The following is a 22,494-nucleotide window of genomic DNA, read 5'->3' on the forward strand; positions in this document are numbered from 1 at the left end:
ATTGACTTGACTATGGGATACATTTCTATTGGGAATGGGTGTAATTTCAATAAGACTTTTCCTTTGTGTGTCCATAGGGATGGTTGCACTTGATGTTTCACATGTATTTATGAGAGGCTCCATAGTGTTTGATGTCGTAGCACTAGGTAAAGTTAGGAGCAAAGGTGTACTTTGTTGATTTGCCTCCAAAGAAGGTATGTCTGGCATCCCTAGAGCACGGGTCCCTTTAGGTGCATCTTGTTGTTGCATCATGTGACTAAAATCAAGTATTAATGTCCTTTTGGGGTGTTTAGGGATTGGTGGTATTTCATCAAACAAGGGGTTGACATTGATGTGTTCAAATGTACTTTGGAGGATTTCAATTGTTAGTTCTTGATGGGATCTAATAGGTGCCATTATTGTGTTTGAAAACTCCAAAGGTTGTTTTCCCTTGTCTAAGTCCAAATTTATCATGGGTTGGATGTTTTCAATTGTTGTGTTGGTTTGATTTTTGGACCTAGGACCTTCCAAGTTTGGATTAAATTTGACAATTTCTTGAGTTGCCAAACGTTTGAAGTTCTTGCAAAAACTTTTGTCTTGACATGCCCTAGCCATTTCTTCATCAGTGATGCCATAATCAGTGTCAGAGTAATCACTTAGGTGTACAATACCTTGTTGTATGTTTGATGTGTTAGGTTGGTTGAATTCAAATGAATGTGATTGTTCATCTTCAGGTGAGGTTGGTACACTTCCTTCTCCTGGTGGCATTGGCACGAATATAGGTTCAAAGTCAGGACTCCATTGAACCATCCCATGTGTGGGGGAAGTGTTTGGAGGAAATCTCATGATAGGTGCATTGTTCAAGGTTTGTTGTGCCATAGCTTGATTATGAGGATCTTGCGGATACATATTCAAGGGGTCCGCTAGTAATGGTTGTGATGCCTTGATTTGGTCTTCGTCAAAGGTTTGTTGGATTTTCTTGCTCTTTCTTTGTCTTGGACGAGGTTTTGGTTGTGCTTGTGCCTCAGAAAACAAAGGTTGATAGAGTTCTTCAGGTCTCTGAGCTGATTGTGTCCTAGTAAGTGCTGGCATGATACCTAAGAGTGCAAATGCAATGGAATTTTTTGAGTGTTTTGGGTGATTTAGAGTGGTGGGTATGAAAGATATGAGTCTTTTTGGGATTTTTAAGTGTTTAGGAATGTTATGCAATGTGAGGAAAATGCTAGATGAATTATGGTTTTGATGTGCAAAGTGCAAATGTCCTAGGGATGTTATGCAAATGCAAATGCAAGGTGATGTTTTGAAGTTTGACTAGAGGGGATGAAAATGACTGTAAGGTATGCAAAATGACAATTAGGGTTATGTTTTGGACCTGTTAAGGATGCTAAAGGTTGATGTATGCAAAGTAGAATATGCAAAGGATGGTGTTCTAGGGTTTGGAATGACGTTTGGGACATGCAAAATGAGGGTAAATGCTCAAGAAGGCAATTTGGTTGATGGACAATTTGATAGGGTTTGGTAGTGAAAATGATGTTAAGGATTTTGATAAATGCAATATGAAGGGGATATACTACTAGGGTAGGTCAAAATGATGTTTGGGGATGCTATGAAAAGGGTATATGGAAAGTTTTGAACTTAGATAAAACCTTTTGAAAGTATTTTGCCTAAGAGTTTAACCTTGTGATAAAGGACTTTGGATCTTGACCAAAAACTGATAAAAGATGAAAAGATCAAATTGATAAAAGATTCAAATATATCAAGACAGAGATAAATTTTGACCAAAGAAAATGATAAGCAAAGATAAAAGGACTAGTCAAGATCCATTATCCGTCAACACTAGGAGATACTCCAAGACTTATACTTTTTCTAGATTTTTGACTAAATTCAAAGGTTTTGGGGGTTCAAAATAACGTTTTGAGGACTCAAAATGATGGTGATGCTGAGCAGATATGTGATACGGACAATGCCTATGATGCAAAAGGGGATTTTGGGTGCAAGATGTGGTTTTGGGTCAAGTGCAAAACAGGGAGGTCTAGAGGCTCCTAGATGCAGTTTTGGGGTCCTAAAGTGCAGTTTGGAGGCCCAAAATGGTCATGCAAGTACCCAAGTACACCCTAACAGTGCCAAGTGCACCCTAACAGTACCAACTGTGTCATTGACGCACTTGGAGCCAGTTTGGGCACATTTGGTAGTTTCTAGGCGCAGTTGGTAAGCTAGGAAGAATGTTTGTTGATTCTAAGGGGTATGGTTATCAAACTGACATGCCAGGAAGCCAGGATGCTGGGATTGATGTTAGGATGGGTTGGGAGATGCAAAGTGAAGGTTATGACGTATAGAATGATGTCTTAAGTGAAGGTGATGACGATTAGGTGTTGTAGAATGCAGATCCGGGCAAGCTAGTGCAAGGGGAGCTAACCAGGTACCTAAGGACATTGTTGAAGCCCCAAAATGTTATCTGGAACCCAAAACTAGATCTCAGGACCACCAAGTGCACCCAGAAAGTGCAGACTGTGTCAATGACATAGTTGGGGCCTAGTTGGTAGTTTCTGGGCGCAGTTGGTAAGCTAGGTTGAAACTAAGGCAATTCTGGAAGCTATGGTTTCAGGATTGATGTCACAGAGAGGTAAATGGTAGAGGACAGTGTTAGGGCCAGTTTGGATGCTCAAAATGATGATTAGGACACCCAAAATGATGGATAAAGTGGTCAAGATGATGGATAAGTATGCAAAGATGCAAGGTGGTGAATGCAAAGTGTTGATTCTAAGATGGGAATGCAAAAACTAAGGAAAGTAAAACTGAACCTAAATGGATGCAATATGAAAAGTAATAGATACTAAATGAGGACTAAAAGGTGCAATATGAAGTCTATATGATGCAAGAATGAAGCCTGGACTAGGGTGAATGCAAGTGAAATCTATGCAAATATGAGATCTACGCTTTGCCAAGCACATTTAAGAGCACAAGTCGCCATGTTTTCCAAGGTTCGAGTTTGTTGAATCAATGTTTGCAAAGGTTGAAATGTTTTGGCAATGTGTGATGTTTTGACAAGTTCAAATGATATCTAAGGTGTAAATTTAAAATTTTGGCTTTTATCTTGATTATGTTTTACACACATGCAAGACACATTAAGACAAGAATAGCTATTGTAAAAGTTAACAAACACACCACAACCTAGGCTTTTAGGACTGTATCCACTGAATTCCTACTTGAACCAAAATTCAGCCGTGCTTATCCAGAGCGGACAACCTAGGATCTTGGCACCACAAGCTCCCCCTTATAGCGCACTCACTTCTCGAGGCTACCAAGATCCGCTTCCCAAGGGGCATGACTTCCCAAGGGACTGTTGCATCTACTAAGGACCACGAGAATGTAGGATTTCTTCACGAGCATGGGTGACCCCTTGAGCCAGTGGATAGAAAGGATTTTGGCCACTAAAACACGATTTTTAGTAAGGGCATTCCGTTCGGCAAGTGAATGATAAACTTTCGCAAAAGGTCTCCCAGCCCCGAGAACCGAGGTTTGACGCACCACAAGGGTACTGGAGGAGAGCTATCACACAGCAATACCGCCGACACAGCTTTCACTGTAATCGAGTTTTATATAGTGACTGGAACGTTGACCTGGCTTTGGCCCATTACCGCTCTGAGGTCGTCCCCTGGCATACCCAATATCAAGTATCTTAGTCCAAGGCAAGCCTCCTATAGAAGTTACATGGATTTCTCTTACACCCAAGATCCACGAATGGCGAGGGGACAGGATACGTCCAATGTAACTCCTAGGGATCTAACACCGTAGACACACCAGGTAGAAAAGAAAAAGGTTCTTTTTAAGCACCAAACGAAATGTTATCTAATCTAGGAAATCCACACACATAGTTTTGAAAGACACACAAAGCCTTCGACAACGTCCTCCAAAGCACACATCAGTAGTTTGTTATGATCATATCTTCACCCAACGATCACCACACACTGCAAATAAACCATCAGTAACACAAAATCACTTAATCTATGTGCTAGAGAGTGATAGGAACTTGAAATGTAGATTTTGACTGATGCATGTGCTTACTGTGAACCTAGGTGTGCTTCGACAATGCAAATTGCTCCCCAGAAGGCCAAAATGGCTCTGTACATCCCCAAGTGTGCCCAGACAGTGCAGACTATGTCAATGATGCAGTTGGGGCCCAGTTGGGTGTAGTTGGTAGTTTTAGGGCGCAGTTGGGAAGTCAGGTGCAGGGTGTGGGGAAATGGGTGCCTAGTCAAGACCCAGAAACTGAAATTTTCAGAGCTACACTCCCAAGTGCGCCCAAATAGTGCAAACTGCATCAATGACGCAGTTGAGGCCCAGATGGGCACAGTTGGTAAGTTGGAAACAGCAGAAAGAGGCTTTGGTGTCTTCTGGGCTCCTAAAATTGCTCCTACAAGTGTGCCCTGATAGAGCAGAGTGCGCCCTAGGACAGAAAGCTAACAGAATGTATGAAACAATAGCATATAAGCATTTTACTGGACCCCCTGATTAATCTATGTGTGAAAAGGAAGAGCAGATAATCGTTATACCCTTCCAAGTGAGCTCCTTCCTTGTACCTATGAGCACAAACAAGAAAACCCAAATTAGATATGCATGTTCACGTCGGGTTCACCAAATGTAAGACCAGAAAAATGGGTTAGAAGCATAACACACTATGAGCAAATTACAAACTCAATCAACACGTATTTGCACCCACTAGTCTACCATGAAAGCCAAACTAATCAAAAGAAAGCAAACATAATCAAAAACTCCCTTTTCCGTTTGTAGCTTCCATGTCCTTCTTTCTTCTCCAAATGATTGTAGCTCCAAAGTTGCCTATAGTGCACACAAGGTTGAAGCCAAAGCCTATGATGTGGATAATGCCATGAGAATACTTGAAGTGTGATTTTATGTGAGAGAGAGAATGCAACATGCAAAGAAGTAGAGACTCAAAAACTCAAAGATTCAAGGACTCAAGACTTAAGCATTCTAGATCCGAAATGAGAGGAAGGGTGTCCATTTTATCATTTTCATGTAGGGTGAGAGCATTGGATTTGTCACCCACAGACATGCGATGTGGCAAGAGATTCCTATGACGCATATGACAGAATATGCCAAAAGTAAGATTCTATGACACATGCAAGTCAAATTTGGAAGAGAATCTATGATGCGTCATAAGATTCCTCAACCCACTTAAAGCCAAGAATGTATCACGAATAAGCCAAATAGGGACATGCGTAAGAGGTAATAATATTTGATTATGACAAATCTCAGCCAAGTGTGAAAGGAGGATCCACTAGGTGTCACATCCAAGTGTCATGATGACGTAATATTTTATGGAATATTTGAATAAAAATCCTCTTATTCCACAAAATAAGAATTAGTAGAAAATGGATTTAATGATGAAAAATGGAACTTAGGAAATTAAGAATTTCCATGGTTTGCAGATAATGAATCAATTAATTAATAAAATTAATTAATTGAGGATGATAATTGGGAAGAATAATTAGAAGGAATAATAGAATTAAATTATGGGTTATTTAATCCTATAGAGAAAATTAGCAGATAATTGGCCAAATTGATTAAATGAATGCGACCGTATCCTTTGATAAAAAATGTGATGATGATATAGATCGAATAAAATGATGACCAATAGATCAAAGCCATGATCAAATTGATTGATTGAAGTTGATAACATGCCAAGGACACATGACATGAATTGGTTGATATGTAACATTTAACCGACATTGTAAATGCTACAGGATTGAAATTGATTGATAAGGTTTGATCATAATAACATTGACGGACATTGTCAATGTTATTAAAATGGTCGATGATGCCATGATTTGAAATTGAAAGCCTCAACAATGTCAAAGATTGGATGACATGAATGATAGTTTGACCTAGCACTGAGAGCCATGACAGTACTAAGGTCAGATTGATAAGATTGATAAGTTGATAGGTTTCCAAGACATTGAAAGCCACAACAATGCCTAGGAGCAGATAAATGATGATTGATTTGGGATGTTTGATATGTTTTGGGTTGATTAGTACCGATTTCGAGTGATTTCGAGTTGATTTGGGGTGATTTCGAGTTGATTTGATATGATTCCGAGTTGATTTGATATGATTATGAGTTGATATGAAATTGATACGAAAGGGGATACAAATGACAAAATCTGGTCAATCTGGCCAAAAGATCGAAGTTAGTAGAATGAGAAAATGGGACAAATTAGCATGAAGAAGTGATGAGGTCGTAGATGCGAACCATTTTTGAGCGTCTACATGATCATGTTTTATTTCCCAAGTATAGTCATTTGATAAGTAGGAGATAATTTCCACAGTTAGTCAAATTATGATATTGCTATCAGGATTTAACTATGTGATTTTTGAGTCAAACTCATCGACCCGTGTTTCATGAGTAGTGATTCAACATGAATCCATCTCTCATGAGAATAAATGGAACACTTAGCACTCATTGGATCTAGGTGATGCTCACAGGGGTGAAGCGCCAGGACTTCTCGAGAGGTCACCCATACCAGTACTACTCCAACCTGAGTGCGCTTAACTACAAAGTTTTCTCCATGGTTAAACCCAAAGCTTGCAACCCCTGATGAGCATTTCCTCAAAGTGGAAATTATCTCCTACTTATTAATTGATGAGCTTAAGGGGCTTTCCAATGAATGGTTCATAAGGCACAACGATTGGTGAAGGTTTTGCAAATGGGGTTGCAAGCTTTGGGTTTAACCATGGAGGAAACTCTGTAGTTAAGCGCGCTCAGGCTAGAGTAGTACTGGGATGGGTGACCTCCTGGGAAGTCCCGGTGCTTCACGCCTATGAGCATCACCTAGACCCAATGAGTGCTAAGTGTTCCATTTATTCTCATGAGAGATGGATTCATGTTGAATCACTACTCATGAAACACGGGTCGATGAGTTTGACTCAAAAATCACACAGTTAAATCCTGATAGCAATATCACAAAGTATAGTCATATCAATGCTACTGTACAGGCTTGGAGATAGTCACTGTGACTTGGAGACAATCACTGTGATTTTGGTTGGATGTCACAGGCATGTAAATCATTAGATAGGAAAGTGGAAACACATGTAAATCATTCACAACATTTGCACTAGGGTCATAATACATTACCTTCTTTGAGCAACTCATCATTTAATGCAGTAATTTTGGGACTTTGGCTAGTCCTTTGGCTTTTATGGATGTATTTTGTTTGACATCATGTATATTACAATAGTTGGGGCCGAGAATTGAGCATTAGGATCTTGATTGATTTTGATTTGTAAATAACTTCTTTTGTATATGATATGATTTAAGGTTTTCTTTAAAAATATATTTTTAAATTTCACTACTTACAATGATAAGCAAAAGGTTCAACCTATTTTCGTAAAAGTAGAAAAAGTTGACCATGTATCACAAATCAAAGTTTTAAGTTTTATTATGTCTATTTATTTCTATGTATTCTCTTTAGTTAAAAAATATTAGATCAAATGCATTTGATGTAAATTCAAAATTGTAAAAGTAATAATTTTAATAAGCTTTTTAATATTTATGAATCATTTATCTTGAAATTAAGATTTACAAACAAATTTAATTAAAATTTAGATATGCTTATATCTTAAATGTTCTTTAATGTAGAATTAAACTCTTTGGCATAATGAGATTTTCTTTTTTCCATTTCTTTTAAAATAATTTAACATGCGAATAACCGCTGACGCTTCAGCTATCCGCATCCCCGAAGAGGATCTGGCAAGGAACCGTAGAGGATAGTTGTGTACGAGAGGAAGGGAGATGAGGAAGAATAAATAGTACGAAGAAGCATAAGAGCCTGTTGCGTAGGAGACCGTTGCGTAGCCCGTGGAAAACTCGAGGAAGAGGAAAAGGAAGAGAATTGTTGTGGAAGTGGAGCTGGAATGAAGCTTGCGGGTCTGAAAACTGTGCAAAATGCACACGGGGAGTCCATATGGGCCTTGGCGTGGGTGCCTGCAACAGATTCGAGGCCACCTTTGCTTCTGAGTGGATCAGTAGATGAGAGTGTGAAGATATGGCGGGGCGACGAATTGGAGGAGGAGGCGTGCAACACTGGGCACTCGCTGGGAGTGGTGGCGGTGGCCGCACATCCAGCGGGCTCAATTGCGGCCTCCACCTCCCTCGACAGTTTCGTTCGCGTCTTCGACGTCAACTCCAACTCCACCATCTCCATCCTCGATTCGCCCCCATCCGAGGCCTGGAACATGCAATTCCATCCCAAGGTATTCTTTTTACAAACCCCGCTTCTCTGCATTTCAATTCCAAACGGGTTAGGACAGCGGACTCGGATTAGTATTATAAAGTGCAATTAAACTAAGATGTTGTATTAAGAAAAATATACAAAATAAATTTCAGGCTCCGAGGTGATAGGCTTGGGATTTGAATGAGAAATGTTGCAACCATAAATTGCAAAATCCTATGCGTACTCAAATGTGAACTCACAGTTTCATTTTGGTGTGAAAATCTGTCCAAAACCTTACACTGATTATGATGATACAGTGGCCCTCATCAATCCCAAAAGGCCTATACCTAGGCCACCCTTAAACATCACACACTAAGGAAGAACTTAGGCTTGAAAAACTAAGTCAACTTTTACTATTTAGCCTTAGTTTGTGAAGTTTAAGCTGCCCGCTATAGAGTCACTAATGTCATTCGAAATTGTTGGAAACTTCTCTAACTGCATAATTCGACTTGCCTGCACACTCAAAATTTATAGATATCAATATCCAAAGTTAGCCTAGCTTAAAAGATAATCTGTCTTCTCCATTGCTGGATAAAATGTATAGGCATCAATAATCATTAATATTTCCTACCAACTATTTACAGTCAGATTGCTCTCTAGGGGTGAAGATTGGCTCCTATCATATCATATATGCTATCATCCTATTCAATACCTACACCACTTTCCTCCCTATAAAGAGTTTTCATTGTAAAGCAATTGCTGGTGATCAAAACACCCATTATCTGTATGTTCAATCTAGCTGCAATTCTAGCATCTATCATCAAAAAGAGATTCAACGAATTTGAAGGCGCGCTCCACTAGCAAACCCTGAGAGACGTGTAAACACCTTTGAGCCCATGGGTTGTTCATGACGAAGGTGAATCTCCAGGTTATGAGCTGGTTCCTAAAACTGCTGCAGTTTACTTGGGAAATGGTGAAAAGACTTGCTTTAAAAAGGAACACTGCTTTTAGGAGGTGATGCACCGGAACTTAAGTCTGAAAATGTTAACCTGACTAAGAATCTAATTTATTTAAAGCTTGATTTTCACAATTCAACCTAAAGTATCTAGCACATAATCATTTCACCTGAAGGTACTGTTTTCAATGATTTGGATGAAGGAAAGCATGATTCGGAACCCCAAAACATCGATGTAACAGTCATACACAGCATGCAACCTCTACTAAGCATACATTTCCTTACTAGACATTGCTTAAAATGAACAAAGAAGTGAAAATACGATAATTTGGTTGAATTCACTTGAACAGAATAATGACCAAAGTAATTGAGAAGGATAGCTTGCTGCTTTTCATTGAAATCAGAAAAGGAGACTGATTATAAAATTCAGCACACGAGTTACAATACATTCTTCTTTGCTAACAGAAAAAGAGAGAAGAAAATACTAACAATGGAAAGACCTTTTCTGCCCTATTATGAAGAAAAGGCTCATAATCAGGCCCAGTATTAGCTCCATTTGAAGATTCAGTCATCTTCCTTGATTTGTGGTTGCAGGTAAGGCTGAAGTTGAAAACTTTGTCCTCTTGAATCAAGAAACTCTGACTGACTGGTCTCTCTCCCTAGGAATCAGGACGTAAGTCTGACATGCCCACCACATTTTAAATTCAAATTACAACTTCTTGAAATCTGCTTGAGCACGAACAATATAGTCCCTATAGTTGAGCGAAAGAGAAAATAATTGCAAAAGGTGTTCAAACTGCTCCATAATGATGTTAGCTGGGCCCAAAGCTTGCCTTGACTGGTGAATCACCCATAAAGGGTCTCTAGCTAAATAAAATCTCATGTGTACATCTATTACTCCTCTTTTCTGGACCATAACTACTCTCGGATATCTCCATCATGTTATAGACCAGAACTACTCTCGGATATTTTGCTGACTACTTTGGATTGCCCTTTTCAAACTTGGAATCACATTGTCATTTGCTTTAGTTGACAGCATAGTAACACGGGGACGCGTCCCCCCCCTTTTTGCCCGACGTCTCGGAGACTTCAACGCACCGGAGACTTGGGGACTCCGTCTCCCCGTCCCCAGCGGTGCCACTAGATTCCACCACCTCCACCGAGGATGGGGGACATCCTGCTATTCACTATTTGCAAATTCGACTATTTATGTTTAATGTTCGATGTTCCAATTCAATGCAATGTTTCAAGTATTCACTCTTTTACATCTTTACATCCTATATTGCAATACATATTTTCATAACTAACATTTTTAAATACCATATGCATAGATATATACACCGCTCTTGTCCCCTGCCGCCGTCCCCCCACCGTCCCCCCGTCGTCCCCAAATTAAGGCCCCTCTGTCCCCCCGTCCCGGAAACTTGTCCCCTCGTTTCGCCGTCCCCCCGTCCCCCAGGGTGGTGTAACTATGGTTGACAGTGACTGAAAATTCTTTGATAATAAAATGCTAACTTGACTTGTCATTCCCAAGACCAAAGTCACAGCATTCAGCAAACTTCATTGATGGAGTTCGAATTTTAATGAATTTCAAATATTTCCATAAAATTTGTTGAAGTTTGGTCCTGAAATCGTACAGTCAGCTGGATGTTAAAGTTTCTAAGTGGTCAGCAAAAGAACAAAATGAAAATAAACCATGTGTGGCAGTCCCGAAGCTATTGTGCTCAGTGCTCGCAGAAACTCACCCACAACATGTCTGCAAAGAAAATCTGTGTGCTACTTAAATGCTGACCTGGGTCTTTGAAGCATACAATTTAAAAACGGTGTGTGTTCTCAGAGCATATAAGTGTTTATGTATATTCCCAGGCCCTCAAATTTGAGGGAGTAAGAAAGCTCATGGTAAAGTACAATTGAAAACCGTAGCTGGGAGTGTGAAAATGGGTGTTGGAGATAAATAATGCCACTATATGGCAGTAAGATATAGTTGTTGGCAGGAGACAAGCTGCACTGTATGGTTTGAGCAAAGTTGAACAGACAAGTTGCACTCTATCGGTCAAGTCGGCAACCGCCATCGACAATATCTTCTGTGTCCATTTCTTACCAGTTTGTTTTTATTTGTGTTTTTAAGTTTAAAACTTCTATATAGTTTATAACTACAGAATCATATAAATTTTATATATGTTATATTTATACTATATATTTAAAGTTGCGATAATGTTGATTTTAAAACATTATATTTTATTTAATATTTGTATTATAACAAAAATTGTTCTATCAAATATTACATGTTATTCATTTTAAATTAAATTGTTATGGACTTCAATGTTAAATGATTTAAATATAAACTGTTAATAAAATCCGTTTATAAAATATTATATTCAAATGACAATTTGTTTTCTATAGTTATTAAAGAATTAAACATATGTTATATTTATAATTAAATCTATATTTTTTAATATTATTATTTAATAAACTAGTGTCACATTTTAAAATATTCAATTTAGTTTTTGAACCATTTACATATAAATTTGAATAATTTAAACTTAAATAATAAAATTTCATTTACCAAATAAGCTAAAATTTAAAGTATTTAATTTAGATTTAACAAATATATCATAACAAATATTTAATATAATATTGTTCTATTTTAAAATAATATAGAATTATTTTGTTAAATTAACCAGCAAGGTTAAACTATTTTGACAATTTTCTGGATATATTACTTTATATTTAAAAATAAATAAATTTATATAAAGTGAATTTAATATCGATTTTTTCCTGAATTTCTACCCTTGCCGTATTTCATCTGAATTTTATGAATGCTGAACTCAAATTCGAATTCGATCCTTGTGACTTAGCCCAAGACAATGTTAAGAACAGAGGACGTTGTTCAACTAAGTGAATAACCTCCCTGAAACTATGAGCACATCCTTTTTGACAGTGGAAACAACCTTGATTCAGCAAATTCGATCTAAAAGCAGTGATGCCACTGTTATTCAGTCATGATGCATTGACATCTGTGACTGCATTTCAATGATTTTCTTTTAACTATAATGAACCTGTACAAAGCATACATAGGTCTACCACGAGCTATTAATTTGGTGAATAAACTGTTATATGACTTCTGATTATGCCTTTTGCTATCCACTGTCATATACATTGCAATGTCATTGTGCTTTGGCTGTTATTGTGACTAAATCATGCACTACTGTGATGCCTTTTCATTTCTTGAACATTGCTATTTTTGACACTACTCCTTTGACATTTAACAGTACCATTCATACTTTGCAATAGCATTGTGTTTTCCCTTTTATTAATATCTCTGCTGCACTCTTCAATCATTACATGCTTCCATAGCATTTTATTACAGTCATGGCATTATACTCCTTTGCTTGTCCATCCAATGATGTATTTGTCTTTGAAGGCGTACTATCTCCACTCATTCAGTGTTTTTTAGCCTGTTCCCTGTCATTTCAACATATTTTGACTGCCCTTTTAAAATTTATAACATTGTTCTCAGACACGTGCATGTTCTTTTCACCCTTGCTTTGATCCTTCTAATCTTCTGTGGTAGATGTTTGTGGTTCTTTGTCATTACTCTGCTTTTGAAATAATGGCTTTGTTCTTTATGATAGATCTTTAATTTCCAACCATCATATCTCTGCTCTTTGACAACATTAATGTGTACTTTGAAACTCTGTTAAAACACCCTGTTACTCTATTGATGACAGTGATTACTTTGCCTTCATGATACTTGTCATCACCATAGTTTCTCTGTCTTCTTTATAACAGTGACCTCTTTTTCAGTTCTCTTAGCCTAGTGTCCATTCTATGTCAACCTAATATCTCTTAAGACTAGCTTTGAGTCATTGTTCACAGCAATCGCATTGCCTTCATTACATTATTTATCACTGCATTTATGCATCATTGATTACTGCCCTAATATCATTCTTTGTTTTTTTTCACACTCCCTTTTAGAGCGACCTTTTTATTATCACTGTTCTCCTAATTTGACAGTGCTCTCATAACACTTCATCTCACTGTTATTAAAACATTCATTACATGTTCATCACTGTTATGAGGCATTTCATGACAGCAATGACTGCTTTTTCATCCATAGAGCAGTGAATACTCATGATAACAGTGAACATTCATCTTTGATCCCATTGTCACTATGTATCGTTCATCTTTGATCTGGCCTTCAACATTTGGTATGAGATCCCATGCTCTATTTCCTTCCATACAATGATGGGCTCTTTTTTGCTGTTGTGTTCTTTCTTTACAGGCTTGGGCTATCCTGAAACTGCTCATGCATGTAACTCCTCATGACCTTTGTAGGAATGCCATTGATCCATGAACTACGATAAGAATTCTTGAGAACAGTTGCTTCATCAAATGGAAACAATCATTCCAATTTGAAACCTCTATGTTCCTTTATCCATTTCTTTTTGCTCTGTTTCTATATAAACTCTCTTTGTTGTTCATCAAGGAAATCATCGACTTCTATATGCATAAAAATGCCATTCTTCCTTGAAATCCATAGGTTTTCATGATCTACTGCTATTCATGAATTAAATTGTCACCTTCATGGTACCTACTACTTGTTTTCCTGCCTGCAAATGTTGTTCTCTTGGGCATAGGCTGCTCTTTTTATGATTGTGATTTCTTTTGTTGCTTCAAGATGAATATGCTATTCATTTAGCATACAGACTGTTGTTCCTTTTTGAGACTGCTAAGTCTGATCTTCTCTCTTCAATGCAGCTGCTCTACATGCAAGATCTGTATTTTACGTATCTAAAAGTGTATTGCATTACTCTTTGGTTCTGCTGTTACAATGCAGATTTGATATTCTTTTCCCAACAAACTTCACTCTTTGACACGAAACCCACTGCTATCTTCAAGATCCCCACCGTTCTTCATAGATTTGGAGTCTTTTTTAAATGTTTTGCTGTTAATCTTTTAGAATGATCGCTTCCTTTCAACATATGCTTTCTATATGTGAGCATCTGCTGTCATTAGCTTGTCCTGCTGCTCCTTTACGTGATTTTCTGTTGTTTGCTATGCATGAAATGCTTGATGAGATCTTCCTTCTCTTCTCTGTTGCAGACCTGCGAACTCATGACCGCCATGAATAAGCTATATACCTGAAACTAGGTTTCTTCCCTTTCTTTTCTCCTTTGGCCATGGGCCTGGGTTTTATCCTTTTGAGGGGTTTGGACCTTTTGTCCTTTTCAGAAAAACATAAAACTATAGCCTGCCCTTAAAGCCTGATGCAAACAATGGAGACTTTGTAGTTTTCACAAAATTAAAACTCAAAGCCCTTTTTAGAAGAAAAAACATACCATGAAGGCTTTTTCCTAATATTTGAACTTAGTACAAATGTCCCTTTTTGAAATCTTTAAAATGTAATTTGAAGGTATTCTTTAGGGTATGGAGCTCATGTTTGATACACAAAACCATTATGATGGACAAAACATTTTGATGACCTCTTAGGGATGTTTGCTTGCTAAACATGAAGGACAAATAACCTTTACAATGTTCATTGGGTATATGAGTCATTGAATGGCTTAGGAAAACTCAGATTCAGACCTGAACATAGCTGCTAAACCATTGAATAACAACCTACCAAGTAAACTAGACTGAAAACCTGCGTGCCAGCACTTAGAGAAAGAAAACAACTGAATAAAAACATGTGCGTTATGTAATGTTCCTTTCCAGCACTAACCAAGGTCATCCTTCCTCCGCTGGAAAACTGCACCTTCGAAATCAACTTCTGCTGGGCCTGGAGGTGAAACCGGTGTCTGTATGGTTGATGGGGAGGCTGAGTTGTACGGTGGCCACAGTAGGGACCGCATGATGGCAACACTCAAGGCTGCATGGTACGGAATGCAGGGCCATATGGTGACAACCACACTGGACCATATGGTATGGAGTGCAGGGCCGTACAATGACAATCACACAAGGTTGTACAGTGGAAATAGCAAGTCGTACGGTGCTGTTACGAGTAGTACGGTTGGTGAAAAGGCCATATGGTAACCACAACAGAGATCGAGGGTCCATACGGTGTGATAGAAGGATGTCGTATGATGATGGTAGATGACCCATATGGTGAGGGATTAAAAATGCCATGCATGATGAAGGTGATGCAATACAACATTGATCTTCAGATATGCTCCGGCTAAGTCCTCCAAAATGGATTGACAATTCAAGGAAATTGTACAAAGAGACACTAGGGTATATTGTGATAAAAGCTGATAGATAGATATATATATTCCAGACTAGAATGGTATTTCGGATTTGCTAGATCCAAAGCGAAGTAATATAACACGGAATAGGGTGAGGGCTAAATCCCACCAAAACCAGAGAAGCCAAGTAGGGAAGATCTTTCACTTCCAAAATGGCGAACAACAGAGAACTCCAATTGGAATTTGCAGTACCAAGAAAATAATCCAAATCGCATACTAACTACCTACATGCCACACATAAATATCCCTCCAAAGAAAACTCTTGAGGGATTACAAAAGAGTGCCGACACGACAAACACCTATGAATAATTAATAAAAATTGGGCCTCATTATTAAATAATCAAAGGTCCAAATAGTATTATTTAAATTTTTTGACCATTAATTATTTAAAGCATTTTATTAAAATTTGGGGACATGACAAATCCTCGCTGCCCAAAGATTGCTCGCCCACAAGCAATCCAACATCAGATGAAATGCCAACAGCTCCAAGGTCCCAACTCAAACGTGCAGGCGAGAGAAGTGAAATGACGTCAATCCTCCACAACACCACATTGTCGTCAAACTTTCATTGTGCCACTTATATAAATATTGTCATTTCCTAAGTCACGAGGATCCCAAACCAAACACGAAGGCAAAATCAGTGAACTATCATCAAACCTCGCTTGCACCACATTGTCGTTAAGCATCCGCTATGCCACTCTGATATAAATATTGTCCCATCCCGAGTCACCAAGATCCCAAACTTGAAATTCATTTGTGTAATCCATCATGATTGCCACTGGGGAATAGATTTCATAATCAACCAACTGTAAGGATTGCTCCTACAAATAATCCTCGATCAAATCTGCATCACCAGGAGGCTGAACAACTACCGGTAGAGCTTTCTTATTCCGAGGGTCGCTTGTAGAATCCAAATTTCCATCAAGTTGATCGTTGAGCATTGGTTCAATGATATTTGTGCAAGTACCTTCTTCCAGAATAATTTCTTTCATCTTGGACTCAAGTACAAAGTTGATTTCATCTTTGTGGTAAATGATTTCACCAACCACCTTGTATCTGTCAGCTTGTTCTTGACCATCCAATAGTTGGCATGCAAAAGTATTATTAGAGTATTCGACTAACAGATGTGCCCTACAATCGACTCAAAACTAAGCCATACTATAATCCAAGCCAAAGCTTTCCATTCTCCAAACAAGCTGGTAGAATCACTAGCTTTGATACCACTGTACTGTTCCTTTCCAATAGTAACCAAGGTCGTCCTTCCTCCACTACAGAACTGCACCTTCGAAATCAACTTCTGTTGGGCCTGGAGGTGAAACCGATGTCCATATGGTTGATGGAGAGGATAGGTGTTGTACAGTGGCCACAATAGGGACCGCATGATGGAAACACGCAAGGCTGTACGGTATGGAATGCAGGGCTATATAGTGACAGCCACACTGGGCCATACGGTATGGAGTGCAGGGTCGTACGGTGACAACCACACAGGACCATATGGTGGAAATAGCAAGCCGTTAGGTGGTGTTAAAAGAAGTACGGTTGGTGAAAAGGCCGCATGGTAACCACAACAAAGATCGAGGGTCCGTACAATGTGACAGAAGGATGTCGTACAGTGATGTTAGATGACCTATACGATGAGGGATTAAGGATGTCGCACGTGAGGAAGGTGATGCAGTACAATGTTGATCTTCAGATAAGCTCCGACTAAGTCCTCCAAAATGAATTTTGACAATTCAAGGAAATTGTACAAAGAGACACTAGGGTATATTGTGATAAAACCAGATAGATATATATTCCAGACTAAAATGGCATTCCAGATTTGTCAAACCCGAAGTGAAGTAAAACAGCACGGAAAAGGGTGAGGGCTGAATCCCACCGAAAGTGGAGAAACCAACTAGGGAAGATCTTTCACTTATGAAATGGCGAACAATAGAGAACTCCAACTGGAATTCGCAGTACCAAGAAAATAATCCAAATTGCATGCTAACAACTACCTACATGTCACACATAAATACCCCTCCGGAGAAAACTCTCGAGGGTTTACAAAAGAGTGCCGGCACCGCAAACACCTACTAACAATTAATAAAAATTGGGCCCTATTATTAAATAATTAAAGGTCCAAATAATATTATTTAAATTTTTGGACCATTAATTATTTAAAGTATTTTATTAAAATTTGAGGACATGACACATTAGCACTAGAAGGAAAGACAAAACAAAACTATCATAATTCTAAACTATTTGATAGCATGGTAAGTCAAAACAAAACCATTGACTAGTTTTTGAAAATGAATCCCTTTTCTTCCCAGCTTATGATGCTTCATGTGCTTATGAACAACTCAGAAAAGATGAAGATTGAAGAGGTCCTTTATTAGTTACTGCGATGATACTTCAAGGATGAAAAACTTTGACAGATTTTTGACAGTAACTCCCTTTTCTTCCCAACTTAGGATGCTTCACGTGCTTATGAACAATTGAGAAAAGATGGAAGATTGAAGAGGTGCTTTATAAGTTGCTGCCATGATACTTCTTGTTGGCAAGTTGGCTAGTATGGATACATGGATGTTGTCATTTATGGCAACACTCTCATAAGGTAAGGTCACATGAATTTAAAGTTCAGTTTTGGATTTGAAGTGTCTAAGTACAATAGAAGATAACTGTCAGCAAAGTTACAGATTTAGTTACCGAGCTTCACTGAAGTAATATAATTGGCCACAATTTTGAAATATGATACAATAGAGTCTCTAGATGATATATTTATGTTTGCTGGTATTAGTATAACAGTTGGCATGAGTTTTGGTTGGAAAACGTGAAGATAGGTTAATATTGCAGAGTCAAAATATAAGGTCGAGATCAGATATATTGGCTAAGGAATTACTTGGCAATGTAGGGATGACATCTTAGATGTTAACCCTCAGTTAGCATGTTGTGATAATAAGTTTTGGATAATTGTTTACATGTTTTGTTATCAGGCCAATTGAACAGGAGAAACAAAAAGGGTATACAAGAAAGTTATTTTGGTTATGCGAAGATATATGCTATGATTATGGTATGCGAGCTTTATGTATTATGTTATTATGGTATTTGGATGGTTAGATGCGATCAGATGTTTCATGAGCATGATCAGATGCAAAATACACAAAGGACTAATCAGATATCGAAGATATCAGTAAAGTTAGTTTTGGTATAGTATCTATGACTCTTGTATGGATTGTACATCATTGTATGAGCAATGAGCTCGTTTTGTAATACAACTCCCAACAGGGTTGAGGCCTCAAACAAGGTCTAGTCCTTTAAAAGACTGATGTACTAAATGAATGTAAAGACTCCTAATAGGGTCAACCCTTCTAACATAGTATTTTGGAATAGTACATTATTTTGTGGGTACCATCCCCACCGGGGTTTTCCCTCGACCAGGGTTTCCCTAGTTAATAATCATGGTGTTGTTTACTTTACATTTCAGTTCACATATGCATAATTGTGATTAAGTAGTGATATATACAATTAAAAGTGCTGAATACTGATTCACCCCCCAGTATTCCCTATTTCTAACAACTTCAAGGATGAAAACTAAGTTGCCTACCTCCTTTAGTTGAATGAACATGCAATTTTCTTGAAGTGGACAAGTTAGTGGAAGCTGCTCTCCTTCAACTGCAACTTCATGCTTACATGAAAGTTTGACCTTTGATGTTTTATTGTCCTCCATCATGACTTTATGTCCGATAGGACAGCCCCTTGTATAAGCGAAACTTGAGCTGTTGGTCACAAGCTGGTGAAGTGCTTCTCCAATTTCATTCTGTGATTCCTCAAACGCTCCTATTGAAAACATGGTATCTTACACTATCTTTCATGCTGTTCAGGACCTATCCTTTTGGAGGATGCTATCTCAACATCCAAGGTTGAACAAAAGTCTTCCAAATCGTCCCAAAATTAATTTTCTTCCAAATCTTCTTCACTTTTCTGTATGATGTGATTAATTTTGATTTCATTGCAACTTTCCTCAATGTTAGATGCATCTTCTTGAATGTCTTCTTGAATGACAAGCTCTATTTCGAGAGTTTTTTAACAACTTTCTTGACAAACAAGCTCCTGTCCTTCCTTTTGTTTAATTTGGATCAGCATGTTATCAAAGTGAGTCTCATATCAACCTTTTCAACTCTTGAAAGACTAGCACCATGTCCAGATGATCCATATCTTCCTGCTATTCAATACTTGTCATGGGGTTGTCATGGGCATATTCTCTTCATTTTCATCAACAAAATCAGTAAGTTCAGTAAATAAATTAGTCACTATCTTGTCATTATGCTCAACATAATCAGGTAACTCACTAAACAAGTCAATAAGAACCTTACATTCAACACTTATTTCATGTTCTCAACACTGCTGTTCCAACTGATTATGCCTATCATTTTGCTGTAACAATTCTGATTTTTCATCTTGATATTCATGCACAAGTCATCTAAAGAAGAAGACTCCTCTTTTCCATCAATTATTTTAATCAGAAAATTTGGATCAATTAATCAGCAGTTTTGGCCAACAATTGGTCCTCCTAGAAACAACAAAACGGTATTAGGACAGGAAGGTCCAGATGGGAAAAATGGGTATCTTCGAATATTTTCTTGAGAAGAATTAGGTGCTTGGGATGTTTGCTCATGAGGAATAATGGACTGCTTTTCTTCTACAAGTTGATCTAAAATGCAATGAGCTGATTGTGCCTTCTCTAACTTTATAATTATGGCAAATAAAGCTTCCTTCGTCTCTATTTTAATAAGTACCAGCTCTATGAGCTCTAACTTTTCGCTTTTTGTGCAGCCAACTCTCTTGCAAAATTTTCCAACTGCACTTGTTCATGTAGATAGGCTTGATAAGCCCACTCTTCTTGCTGCAATTCAAGCTCTTGGTGGAAATCTAATTCTTGATGCTTCTTAATGTCATCATTTTTTTGATAAGTCTAGCAAGGAACCTTCTACCAACCTTTTTCACATTTCTGAGCTCCACATTTTCAGTATTTTGAGGTTGAGTAGGATAACTAGCATGCTGATTTGAAATAAAATTAATTTCTGGAGGGCTACTTTAGGTATTTGTTGGCTACTAGGAGGCTAGTGTAGGGGGGTGGGTAGGTGGTGGACATGACGAAATCTCCTTAGATGAGGCATCTTCTACATGACGAAATCTTATTAGATGAGGTAACCTTTACATATGAAATGGCTTTTGGAAGTGGCGTTGTAGCTTATTTAAAGGTTGAAATTGTTTGTTGGCCAATGATATGCTTTAATTTTAAACTCTAATTTTGATTTTTATGTGATGAGAATTGTAATTGTGGGATCACAAGTCCTCGTCACTCCCACATTGTAATTTCCATCATATATAAATCCAAGTTAGAGTTTCATTTCATAGACCAACAAACAACTTAAACCTCTAAATGAGTTATAATGCCATTTATACTAGCCACTTCATATGTAGAAGTTGCCTCATCTAAAGAAATTTTGATTGACAAGTTATACATTAATATCTAATTTAGTACACTCAAAAATTATATCACAATTCCTTGCCACTCCCGCATTGTAATCAATTTTCTTATCTAAAAGAAATCCTAATAACTAATAGGTATAAAAGAGTGGAGATCCTAATGGGTTTGAAATGCAATGTTCCTCATGGGGGTCAAAATGAGGTCAAGGGGTAGTACCCCAAACGTGTACCTTGTCAAGATATAGGGTGGGGTTGTAGGGTAGAGCCCCCTTTGCTAATCCTAAGTTAATGCCATCAAAACCATAGAAGCCATAATTTGCCAATCCCCATGTCACCGCATGCAATAAGTTGTCAATCACTTGTGAAAATGAAGTAAGAATCACAATTTTTAATTGTAGGCACGAAGCAAATGATTTATTTCAATAGCTTGTGTTTTTTCCCATAAACTCGCAAATTTTAGTGGCAAAAATCAACACAAGTTTTTGGTTAACTCACTTAGTAATTTGGTTTTTGACTACTCATAGACTTTACAACTATCTTCAAGATGGAACCCAAGTGCTTCAAGAGACAAATCTATGGTTGAAAATGAAGCAAGCGAGATGTTATGTAAAGCCTTTGAGAAATAAAAGACTGGGACAAACAATGAGATAAAAGCCCAAGTACTTTGTTTAGGCCTTCAAGAATGCAAGCAATTTGGTTTCTCTCCAGCACCTCCATTAGGGGCACTGCCCTTCAAGCCCATTACAGTCTCCACCTCCAAATACCCATTAGTTATTGGTATCTTTATATTGGAAGCATCAGTCACAGACAGATGATAGGGTCAGATTCATGTTAGGTTGGTTATTTTGGGCTATTATAGGCTATATGGGAAATATTTTAATATATTTTAATATTTCCTAAGCTAGGGATTAAATAAATTAAAATAAGGCTATTTATATAGCCATTTTGGAGTAATAAGGGGATATTTGCTTCATTTGGTCAGGTATGCCTATGTGTTACTCGAATTATTATACACAATTTTCACCATCTGTTGTGAAATTTTAATAATGTTTTTTCTATAACATGGACGCCTTTATTTGGGAAAATGTTATTTTATTATATTTTATTTAAAAGTGCAAGGTGTGAATTTCATTTAGGGTTCAATTTGCACTTGGGAGGAGTTATAAGGAGATGAAGACCTAATTGTTGATCATCTTTTGGCATTCAAAACTTATGAATTGTGAAATTGCTCTGGAAGAGTGATTTTGTGGCTTGGGACAAAACACTCAAGTTTGGTCTGTTGGGACGCAAACCTCGGTAGGTCTTGGTGATTGGAGTTGTATTTCATTGCATTCCAATTGACAAAGGAAGTGGTTGATTTACCTTGGCATTATCATTTGAGTGGAGTAGGGCACTTGCAGCTGGGCAATCAGCTTTTGGCAACAGTCATTCCATTGCAGCAGCTCACATGGGGGTTGGAGAATGTCTTTTCTTCACCACTAGACGCCATAGCTTTCCTTTGGCATTTGACTGTTCATTGCAGCAATTTCTATAAGGTTGAATCATTATCAAAGCATCTCCTTGTAGTTGGTGTTGATTCCTATTTAAGACACTATTGTCTATTGGCGATGATCTC

General features: G+C 37.9%; 1 protein-coding gene across 1 annotated transcript in view; it reads left to right on the forward strand.

Annotated features, from left to right (window-relative positions):
* Positions 1-7,828: 7,828 nt before the first annotated feature.
* LOC149535113 (WD repeat-containing protein VIP3-like) overlaps positions 7,829-22,494 on the forward strand; it is a 78,733-nt gene continuing 64,067 nt past the window's right edge. Inside the window, exon 1 of the mRNA XM_089804832.1 lies at positions 7,829-8,250. Within this exon, the coding sequence (XP_089660958.1) occupies positions 7,912-8,250 (339 nt within the window). The 5' untranslated portion in view covers positions 7,829-7,911. The remainder of the gene's footprint in view (positions 8,251-22,494) is intronic.

Source organism: Cupressus sempervirens, chromosome 10, assembly GCF_028749045.1.
Source record: "Cupressus sempervirens isolate cs-2001-9-10 chromosome 10, ASM2874904v1, whole genome shotgun sequence".
In the NCBI taxonomy this organism is placed as follows: Eukaryota; Viridiplantae; Streptophyta; class Pinopsida; order Cupressales; family Cupressaceae; genus Cupressus; species Cupressus sempervirens.